The sequence below is a fragment of the Loa loa genome, assembly GCF_000183805.2.
Source record: "Loa loa unplaced genomic scaffold supercont3.33, whole genome shotgun sequence".
Taxonomy (NCBI): domain Eukaryota; kingdom Metazoa; phylum Nematoda; class Chromadorea; order Rhabditida; family Onchocercidae; genus Loa; species Loa loa.
The window spans coordinates 143,200-153,191 of NW_018108213.1; the positions used below are offsets into that span (position 1 = coordinate 143,200).

The 9,992-nt window shown below is 34.5% G+C and overlaps 2 protein-coding genes across 2 annotated transcripts; both read right to left on the reverse strand.

The window, feature by feature from the left end:
- Positions 1-274: 274 nt before the first annotated feature.
- Positions 275-5,004, reverse strand: LOAG_00202 (hypothetical protein; the record flags this gene model as incomplete). The annotated part of the gene is made up of 18 exons (XM_003135742.2): positions 275-442; positions 710-866; positions 935-965; positions 1,128-1,287; positions 1,509-1,642; positions 1,734-1,758; positions 1,830-1,934; positions 2,076-2,168; positions 2,371-2,457; positions 2,840-2,954; positions 3,122-3,225; positions 3,354-3,428; positions 3,571-3,649; positions 3,750-3,827; positions 3,965-4,051; positions 4,227-4,336; positions 4,562-4,632; positions 4,887-5,004. 18 exons carry the CDS (start codon positions 5,002-5,004, stop codon positions 275-277), a joined length of 1,797 nt encoding a protein of 598 aa, XP_003135790.1.
- A 1,296-nt stretch (positions 5,005-6,300) lies between these two features.
- On the reverse strand, positions 6,301-9,307 carry LOAG_00203 (hypothetical protein; the record flags this gene model as incomplete). Its single annotated transcript, XM_020445368.1, has 7 exons — positions 6,301-6,456; positions 6,776-6,937; positions 7,046-7,173; positions 7,237-7,439; positions 8,419-8,519; positions 8,846-9,025; positions 9,203-9,307. 7 exons carry the CDS (start codon positions 9,305-9,307, stop codon positions 6,301-6,303), a joined length of 1,035 nt encoding a protein of 344 aa, XP_020304165.1.
- Positions 9,308-9,992: the final 685 nt, after the last annotated feature.

Below are 9,992 nucleotides of genomic sequence, written 5' to 3' on the forward strand. Positions count from 1 at the left end.
CTGAATGATGTGATTCCATTAAATAAGCTGAAGGGATCCTTCCAAATTCAACCCAGAGATTCCGTATATTTATCGAGAGATCTCTCATTAACTCATTTCCTTTACATCTAAACAAACGAGATAAAATTTCCGACGAAGATGTCAAATTGTACACATATGACGTGACTGTAAACTACAACACACAAAAACAATATTTTCTGCTTTCCAGAAGCCGAAGAACAGGTAAAAAGTAACTAATATCGAAGTTGCTACTGACACTTCTGAAAACCTTCACTTATAAGTTTTCTTGTCGATGGAACAATTTATTCTTATACTTCTTTGGATTGATGCCATAAGCACGAAGTCTGTCATCATTAATGTCAACTGTTGAATTAAACTGTTCATATTTGCTGTGATTCTTACGACTACCAGCGTTTTTAAAATGACTCAGCAACCGGACTCCCTGAAAAACTATCCTTAATCCTTCCGTTTTAGCACTGTAAAATATTTTGAAAGTTTAGTTTGAAAAAAGCATGAATTTCCCGAAAATTACTATCTATTAGACAGTTCATTTTTGTGCTGAATAATATTAACACAAAGTATTGCCAGAACATGTTGTGTTATGGTGAACTTTGAAAAAAAAAAGGAAAAAGAAAACTTTGACTCGACGAACATAACTTGACTTTCCCTAAGAATTAATAACGCCAAGAAATAGAACTTCATAACCCACTTCCTGTAGCACAGCGCTACTTCTTTCTCCCAACTTCACATCGTCAGGACAGTTTTGAGTGCTTTTCTTTGTCCTCTTTTTCTTAGCTGTTGCTTTACCCATTTGACATATGTGCTCCATACCACTAGCATTGTCAGCCAATTTGTTAGAGTTCTTTCTGGAATTAGATTCAGCAAGAAGTCAAAATATTCACAATTTAATGATCAAGATTCATTTCATTCATACTTCCATAACGAACAGAAATACCTTCCTGGATCTTCAATTATAAGCGATCAGAAACTAAAATAAGCTTCAGTTTTAAATACCAAATTATTATTCATAATAATGGAATATCAGCACTATTAATTTCCAATTCGTTGGTGCTCTAGACCTCTTTTATGAGATAAACTCTCAAAAGATAAATTATATAGATGCTTACCCTCCGAAATCAGTACTGAAAATTCTTTTTTTTTCAGAAGGTTCAGTGCTTTCTTTTTGTACGCTTTGATGTCATACAATTCTTCAGCTTCTGAACGGTAAGCTGTAGCTTTTTTTAATGATGCCCAAGCGTTTAGTTGTCGATCGTCCGCATTTAATAACTTAAAAAATGGAATTTTTTCAGCAACACCTAGTCGCACTTCCTTTCCACACATTACAGATGTTTTTTATGTGCATATTATTAAGATTTACTTTCATACATTTTAACACATAAATTTTGACCACGAATACGCGTTTAGCAATTAGATATAATTAATCGATACAAATTAGATATAATTAATCGATGTTAAAGAATACGACGAGAGGAAGTAAAATACGTTACCTCATCAACTGTTATTCCAAAATCGTTAGCCGGCACACTGCGATATTTAAATTTAGTTATTAAGCCATCACCAATTATATCCTCATATTCAAGTGCATAGTATTCGTTGAAATATTCTTCAAATGACTTTTCTTCTGCAAATGATGCAAAGTTTTGGTTAGTCATAGATCAAGCTATAAATCTTACAAAAAAGAAACAAGATTAGAAAACGCATATGCAAACAACCAGAAGCATCATTCCCAAAAACAACCTGGATTAAACAAGGGTTTTTTTTAAGAACAACTTCTATAAAACGCGAATTTCTCTTCTTCTTTTTCCGACTTGATTTTTTTCAGGAACCAACGCTTCATCATCGTTACAATCCTCAGTAATGTTGTCAGCATTTTCTTTTCTTTCTTTATGCACTTCGAAACTGTCGTAATCTGACTGCAGAAAAAGGAGTAAAATAATCCAGATAAACAGTTGATAAGGGCAGAAAATGTCGAAAAGAACAACACTCACAATACGGGAATTTTCAAAGTGGTGCTGTGAGAGTAAAAAAAAAACCCAATTTTATCTCAAACTAACATCGTCGGTAGAGACATCGGAAGCATCAGAAAAAACGGGTTTTTCTTTATTCTCGTCCACAATTTCTTTATAATATTGAGAACTGAAGATCTCCTACAAAATGAAAACATGACTTCCGCCTCCAAAATAATCTAAAATTTCAGCATAATGAAGCAATAAAAGATGACAATCATCCTCCACTATCGTTCCCACAAATGTCGTAGAATAAATTAAATATGATGATGAGCATAGCTTCCTGTGCAATGGAAATCATAGTTGTAGAAGAATTAGTGAAACAGAAATACTATGAACATACTTTCATACGCTTGTCGTAAGCCGTAGGATCGAAATCCGCTTCCAAATCATCGACATTAAGTGGAAGGTCTTCATCCCCAGCTAATTTCTTCAATTTTTTCAATTTATCCTCAATTTGTTTTTTTTTAAAGTTTTTAATTCTTTAATTTCATCTTTTCGAGCCTGTTTCGCCGATTTTTTGCGTTCTTTATATGCATCTCTTTTCTGCTTCCGACGTTCATCTTTTTTCCGCAAAGACTGCTTTACTATTCGAGGATAATGTTTAATCTGCAAATACTCGTGGACTTGACATAAATATTTTGAACATTTCAGCTGAACGCATGTTCAAATAACCAATTTTTTACTTGTCTGGAAATGGAATTAAGCTTCACTTAAACAAAGAGACTGAGACAGGTCCGACCCAAACTTACATATTATAAGTGCAGAACATTCCTTGCATTTAATATTTATGAATATAAACAATAACTAACAAAATCTTGATCAGGTTCCTCATATCGAAAATTATACTTCCGCTCAAACTCGTTCTCTCTTTCTAATTCCTCCTCATCCTTCTCGACGTTCACGATTTCTTCATACAGCGGAACACTGAAAATGCATGTAAGATAAAGGTAAAACTACTATGATTATTAATGGGATTTAATCTGTGCGGGAAGACACTCTGGTATTTTTCAAATAATTTCAATGAAATGATTTCAATTCTATTTGTAAAAATGAATCAGTGCAAATTTGTCGGCATACAAATAAAAGCTTACCCATCATCACCTTCAACATCGTATTTTTTGTTCAACAAATAATCACGTAGAAATTTCTCACTTTCGTCTAAATTTGTGTCATTCCATGCTTCTTTGAGCCCTTTCTGAAAGTGACAATAATTGATGCATACTATTATTGCATATAACAGAACCAACAACATATTCTACTAAAATTTGAGTATAAGAACGTTAAAAATATTTTTCAGTGAACGACAGCAGAAATATTATCCACCAGTTCTTCCACACCAGGCAGATCTTCATCTCTTTGTCCCTTCAGCCATTCATAATATTGATCTTCTTCATTTTTCTGAAATACTCTTACTGATTTATTTATTTGGCCAGTAAACATATATAATGTTGATCCTTTAAGAGACACTTTTTCTATAAATAAAAAGTTCCATGAACATTCTTCAACAATAATAAAAGAACAGTGTTATCATATGATCTACCACTTCATCTTCTGCCTTAATACGTTGTCGTAATAGTGGCTCCATGTCGTCACTTTGTTTAGCAAGCACAGCTTTTAATCTATAATATTTTAAATTAGAAACAATATCTCACCACTGGAAAGTAAATCACTTCGAGGAGCTACAATCAGCAATAAACGCAAAATAAAACAAATACATACTCTCGCTTTATTAATTCCTGTTCTTCGTAATAGCCATGCTTAGAAGTCTTCTTTTCTTCCTCATCTTCACTGATATCTCTGCAGAAGCATGCGATTAATCATTGATAATGGCAGTATGGTAATAAGTGAGACTACCTAATGCAAAAAATAAATTTTCATTAATCGCTGTCTCTCACCCTCTCTACACAAACACTCAAACGAATAAAATAATTTACCCCCTTTTTTCAAGAACAAGCTTTCTTTCGTAATCCTTCAGAAACATCGGAGCGTCTTTTTTTTTGAACTTGTTACCAATCGCTGTTCTAAAAAATATATATTGTATAAATTGGGAAATAAATTTGATTGTGCGGAAATAAGTGCAAGTATCGGTGTTGATACTTCTGATTTTATTGGTATACGAATGAAAAAGATTGTAAGGGCTTATTTAATAACAAGGAAATTTTCATTACTTGACTTGGTAGCGCAAAAATTATTAACCCTTTATCTTCAGCGGTGAAGAACTTTTGACCCGAATACAATCTTAGATCATGGGTTTTCAAAGCAGACAATGTACGAAGGAAATCTTTCTCGTGCTCTGCTGACCATACCTGTAATTCCCAATATTTTATAATTTTCAAATATAATATCCAAACACATTTAAATTCAAGAACATGAATTTTCCCATACTAAAAATTAATCAACCATTATGTAATGATGTCTTTTAATTAGTTATCGACAGCTGAAAAAAATAAAAAGCTTTACGGTCAAAACCATGCTTAGTAAAAGACTCCTGAAAAGATGCAGCCTGCAATATAAAATTGCAGTAGACTTACAGCAGGTTCTTCACTACATGAACTGTTTGTATCATCGTCATCTTCCACACCATCGCCATACTTATCTTTCACTGCAAATTGTCAAAAAAAGCTAAGTTTTGTTCTAATTTCTGATGTCACAATGGTATAAAATAACAAAACTTTCAAATCCCCTAAATACATGCACCCCGAAGTATTCGTCAAATTATTTTAAATATTTTCAACTTATTTTAATATATTTTAAATACTTTTAACTTGTATTTTCAACTTGTTTGTAATCCCAACCCCATTTCTCCTCACAGCATCCATATTGGCACTAGTCAATCATAAACTTTTCCAAACGAACATTTTTGCAATTCCTCCAAGTGTCGCCAATTGTTATAACGTTTTGCATAGGCTTTGTTAATAGTTAACTTATCATCACCATCAGCATCTCCATCCAAATATAAATAAAACTTGGACATTTCATACACCGAAATGAATACTGCCTACAGCTGAAAAATATAGCTCCATTAGTAGCAATGTATGTATTAATGATAATGGAGTACAAATACATTTATGCTGGTAAATTGGTAAATGTCTCAAGTCAACAAATATAAAGATATGATAATGAGATCAGTGCAGGATTCCTTTTTAAGAATACAACCACAAAACGAAATATTTACTGATCCTCTAGTTAGATAATAATCCTATTTATTGACGTTACATGATCCTTTTAATATTCATTCCTTTCCAGATATGGTTACCAAGTAGAGTGTTTCTGAATACGCTTCAGCTATGTTACAAAATGTAAAATTTAAGCTTAACATCTGGAACTTCCCAGTCTTTTAATCCTGTCGACAACGAATGAATGGGATAATTTAAAATTAAAACTAAAATCACCTAGCTTTAACTCAAGATGCCTCGTGCCAATACTCTCTTTCATCCTAGCTGCAACTGTTAATGAACCCTCACCTGCACGTCGCGCATCCTACACGATTGCTAAATTGCAACACATGAATTCTCCTAAACTGCGCATATGTCACTTCTCCTATCAAAACTGGATTTTTTATATTAGAGAAAAATAGCAAGTCGGAACAATAAGTGGCCAATACGTCTCATCAAATGGATAAAAGGGACATTGAATACTATTATAATTTGAATACATTGAATACTATTATTTTCTGGAATATATATCTGTACAAGCGAGCTCTTGGAAGCCCAATTTAACAGAAAAAACCCACTTCGTACCAAATCATATATACTATCTTCCAATGTTTTATTGAAAAAATGGAAAATACACACGGATCCCATCTACATAAGTTTCAACAAAATATAGAAAATATCTGTACAACTACGTCGAAATGTCCAAAACGTGACACTGATAGGCTGTTTCTAAAGATATTTTAGAAGATACCAGACCAATGATTAATTATAATCAAATAACGTTTTCCGATAGGTGCATAGCATATTAATTCAATAAGCAAGCACATCAAGTCATTCTCTTCCTTGAATACAATTTTAATGATTAATCATACCCTCAAAAATGGAAGTAAACAACAGAAGTAGCAGTAGCATTACAGAAGTCCGAAATTTTGGTCATGTTTCAGCACTGCAAAAATCACAATCAGGGATCGAAATGTCAGCTTGAGTGAGAGCGCCTTATGGTTTTTTATACATATAGCTTACGTGAAATGAGAAGACCGATCACAATATTAAGAATAAACAAATGATAGCCAGGTAGTAGCTAAACTTTAGGGTCAGAATTATCAGCAATATTTTCAATGTTTCTCCTTATGAACTGAAAGTTGATCATAAGCCGGAGGGGGAGTATCGTGAATCAGCGGATAATCGGTTACTACAACTGCAGATTCCAGTGGTATTTTCTTTGCTGCAAGAGATTCTGCGAATGCTGATGGGATAACCGAATGCACGTTCTGTAACAATTTTCATGCACTACACTCATATTAAGTTGCAGAGAATTCAAGCTGACACAGAAATCAAATAATAAAGCAAAATGATAACTGTTCCATTCAAGCTATTTCCTGATATCCTGATATCAGCAAATCATAGCGATTCCTAATTACATATTTCCTGAAGTCTCATAGAGACAAGTTTCAAGTTTCTATGGATATTCTCTTTGATTTCGGAATATTCTAAGCATTGGTCGTGTGATTTTCTGGAATACAAAAGTGGTAAATTCGTTCCACAGTTTAAATTATTACAAAAATTACTGTTGTGATAAAGAACCCTTACCTTCAGATTCAGATACTTTTGCGATTTGATCTGTTTCAAAATTGCCACTGAGATAGAAAGCATTGAAACAAAACAAAGGAAAAGCGCAACGCAAACAAGCCATTGACTGAGTAGCGAAAGACGACGAGCTCGTGATGCTAATCGAGAAAGAAGCGACGATTCCTGCATCAAAATTTTAGGTAACATAAAATATAAGAATCGACGATTTCAAATGAAATGCCCCTACATTTGGATAAGCAAAATTTGTAAAAAAAGAACCATAGAACTAACCGGGATCTCCACAACAGTTGGATTTTCGCCTCCATATCCCAGAAGTCGCTGCTCTTCATTCTTGAACTCTACTGGCTTCACCTCCATAATCTTTTCTCCATTCTTGTCATTGTTTCCCACATGGAATCCTAAAAAGTCGTTTAAAAAGGAGTGTCTGAATCTAGAACATCAACAGGAATAATTGGAGAAACCTTCAATTGCATTCTCCTCATGCCCCTCTGGTCTGTTTTTAGCAATAACTGGCATCACAGTTTGTGCGCGTTGCAAATTGAGAATATTCTGAGCAATTTGGTGGAGTCGTGCCATTTCATTCTGCATGTGAAAATGGAATTGCGCAAATGGATCATCCCAGAATCGCTCATCACGTTCTTCTAAGGATGCTGAACCCGATTCCCTAAAACTTAAAAAAATTTCTAAGGAAAATAAAAAAAGAACCAAACCGCTTAGAAATGTTATTCGGACTTTATTTATCACTATATTCCGATGCAATTTTGTTGTTATTCCTTGGAAATACAGGACATACGCCAACATTCCCTCGATAATAAATCTCTTCACAAAAGTGTCGCAATTGTTGTAAATAAAGGGCATGAATTTATGAGATAATTTTAAAAAATGATAAGCACAGCGGTTATATATGTATTGTCGAGAAAAATAAGTGTTTTTCGATCGGTCAACAAGTTTGCATAAAAACATTTAATCATTAACATAACAAATATCCAAGATCTATTACACATTCAAACAGGACGAAGTCAAGGCTCTAAACCTCACAATACCGAATCTGTGCTCTGTAAACGCACGTCTTTGTTTTACAACATCTATCATACCAATTTTCTTTGTTGGTAGGCATCTTTTTCATCTCATTTTCTCGTTTTTAGTACACCGATAGACATCCTTTTACTTAATGAACAGAAAAAAGGAAGAATCTTGAACTATGTGTTTCCAAACCACTTGTAGTTACCACATAACTACATACCGCTGAGATATCATATTTATTCATAAAAACGTTAAGTGAAGCTCGTCAGAAGCACCTACTTCAAGTTCCGCAGCAACAGATTTATTTTAGAGACACCACTACTTGGTGAGAGGGTTAAATAGCATGCTGTATTCTAGGTTTGTGCCACTGTAAATAATTTCTGCTCATAATTTTTGAGACATATATTCACCAAGTCTCAGTGTTTCCCAGATGTGACTGTCCCGAACTATGGAAACTGGTTCAGAACAGAGTTTGCAAAAGAATATTACAGAAATAAAAATGCAGTCAATAATTTGATGAAGCCTAGCGCACTCAGTTTATTAATCATAGAGGAGCTATTTCGACAGCTACAGATTTGAACATCCGACAGTAATACTGAATAAAATCTTAACGAACATACCCCAATAACGGCAATGAACTGCTTATGCGACGTATCATTTTTTCCATTGCTCCGCGAGCCACTTGAAATGTAGGACTCTTATTTGTTATTGATACATGAATCTGTAAAGAAGGGCGCTAAAAATTGATGGTAAAAGATATTCTAAAGCATTGAATGAATTAAAATTACAATCTATTCCAACAAAAAAGACTTGAATTAGGCTCCATATGGGGCTGCAAACATTCCTTTTAATTTTTTTATAACAAAAAATCGGCTGATAATGATAATATAACGAAAGATTTTGTAAGGAACCATCATCGATAAGGACGAAGTTGAGAACTAAAACAAAGCATTTTCTTTTTCATCCCAAAAACTTATTATTCATTTCTAAATGATTTCCTTCACCAGTAGAACCAGTCTCAATAAAACATGGTGAAATGCAACCCACTCTGGACTTCTTCATATCTGGCTGTTTATCACAGCCAAATGAACAAGCCTGCTTCTCCGCTTCATCATTATATGACCTGACACAACCGTTGTAACAGTTTTCCCTCGCTGATATTACACTGTCGGATGCAAATGCAAAAATTACTTGCAGACGGCATCCCTCCTTGCACGCGGTTTGGGACTGAAACTATATTCATTTGTCGTAAGACATGAGTCGCGCATATAAATTTTGGCTTTTGAAGAAATCTGTTGAATATTTAACAGGAATAAAGGTTTGGAGTGATATCGCATGCAGCGCCATACCTAGTTGTACAATAAAAATAATAGCCTTTACAAAGATATCTGTAAAGCAAATAACCCTTTCAGTTGTGTGATTTTGGGCACATACTGCAAAGCATTCCTCCTCAGATTGTGCGTTATCAAGAAGTAGCAGGAGAGTTCCCAATGAAATTAAACCATACATGACAGTGCACTGCTACACTGATCAGTGATCACACAGTTGCCAGCTATTCAGCAAGCCAACCACTCAGCAATTCACGCCTGAATAAATGACCGAAAATCTCATGCATTCAGACAGACACAGATGAAAGCGAACAAAATTTAAGAGAAATGAGAATTATTTACAGAAAAGTTGACAGTAAATGTTTGGGGATGTGGAATATATGCAGTTTTCCCAGGTCACAAATTACTTGCTCAAAGCCACTCCCACACCTCTACCTGTTACACCAAACAGGTACACCTATATAACATCAAAAAGAAAGAATCGATATCTTTGCCCATCCAATGTTGTCACCAACAACTCCTCCCCCTTATTTCGATGTGCAAATAATATCTTATACCAGCTCCGCTCCATCCATAATGAAAGACCAACCTACCACTGGCGAACAACCAATCAAACCTCGCCCCACCATGACAACTTTTCCTAATCTACACTTTGCTCCCATAAGGGAACCACGGCTTAACAGTGCGCTGTCATGATGCTTCGGTGTCAAGTATAACCTCTTATGCCTAAAAGAGAAAGTGACGCCGATGGTTGTCAACTTCCGGCTTAATAATTTCAAATCTCATATCATAGCGCAGTCTAGGTGCTTTTATAAACTATGCTATCTAAACAAAAGCATCCCAAATTACGCGTGAATTAATGGGGA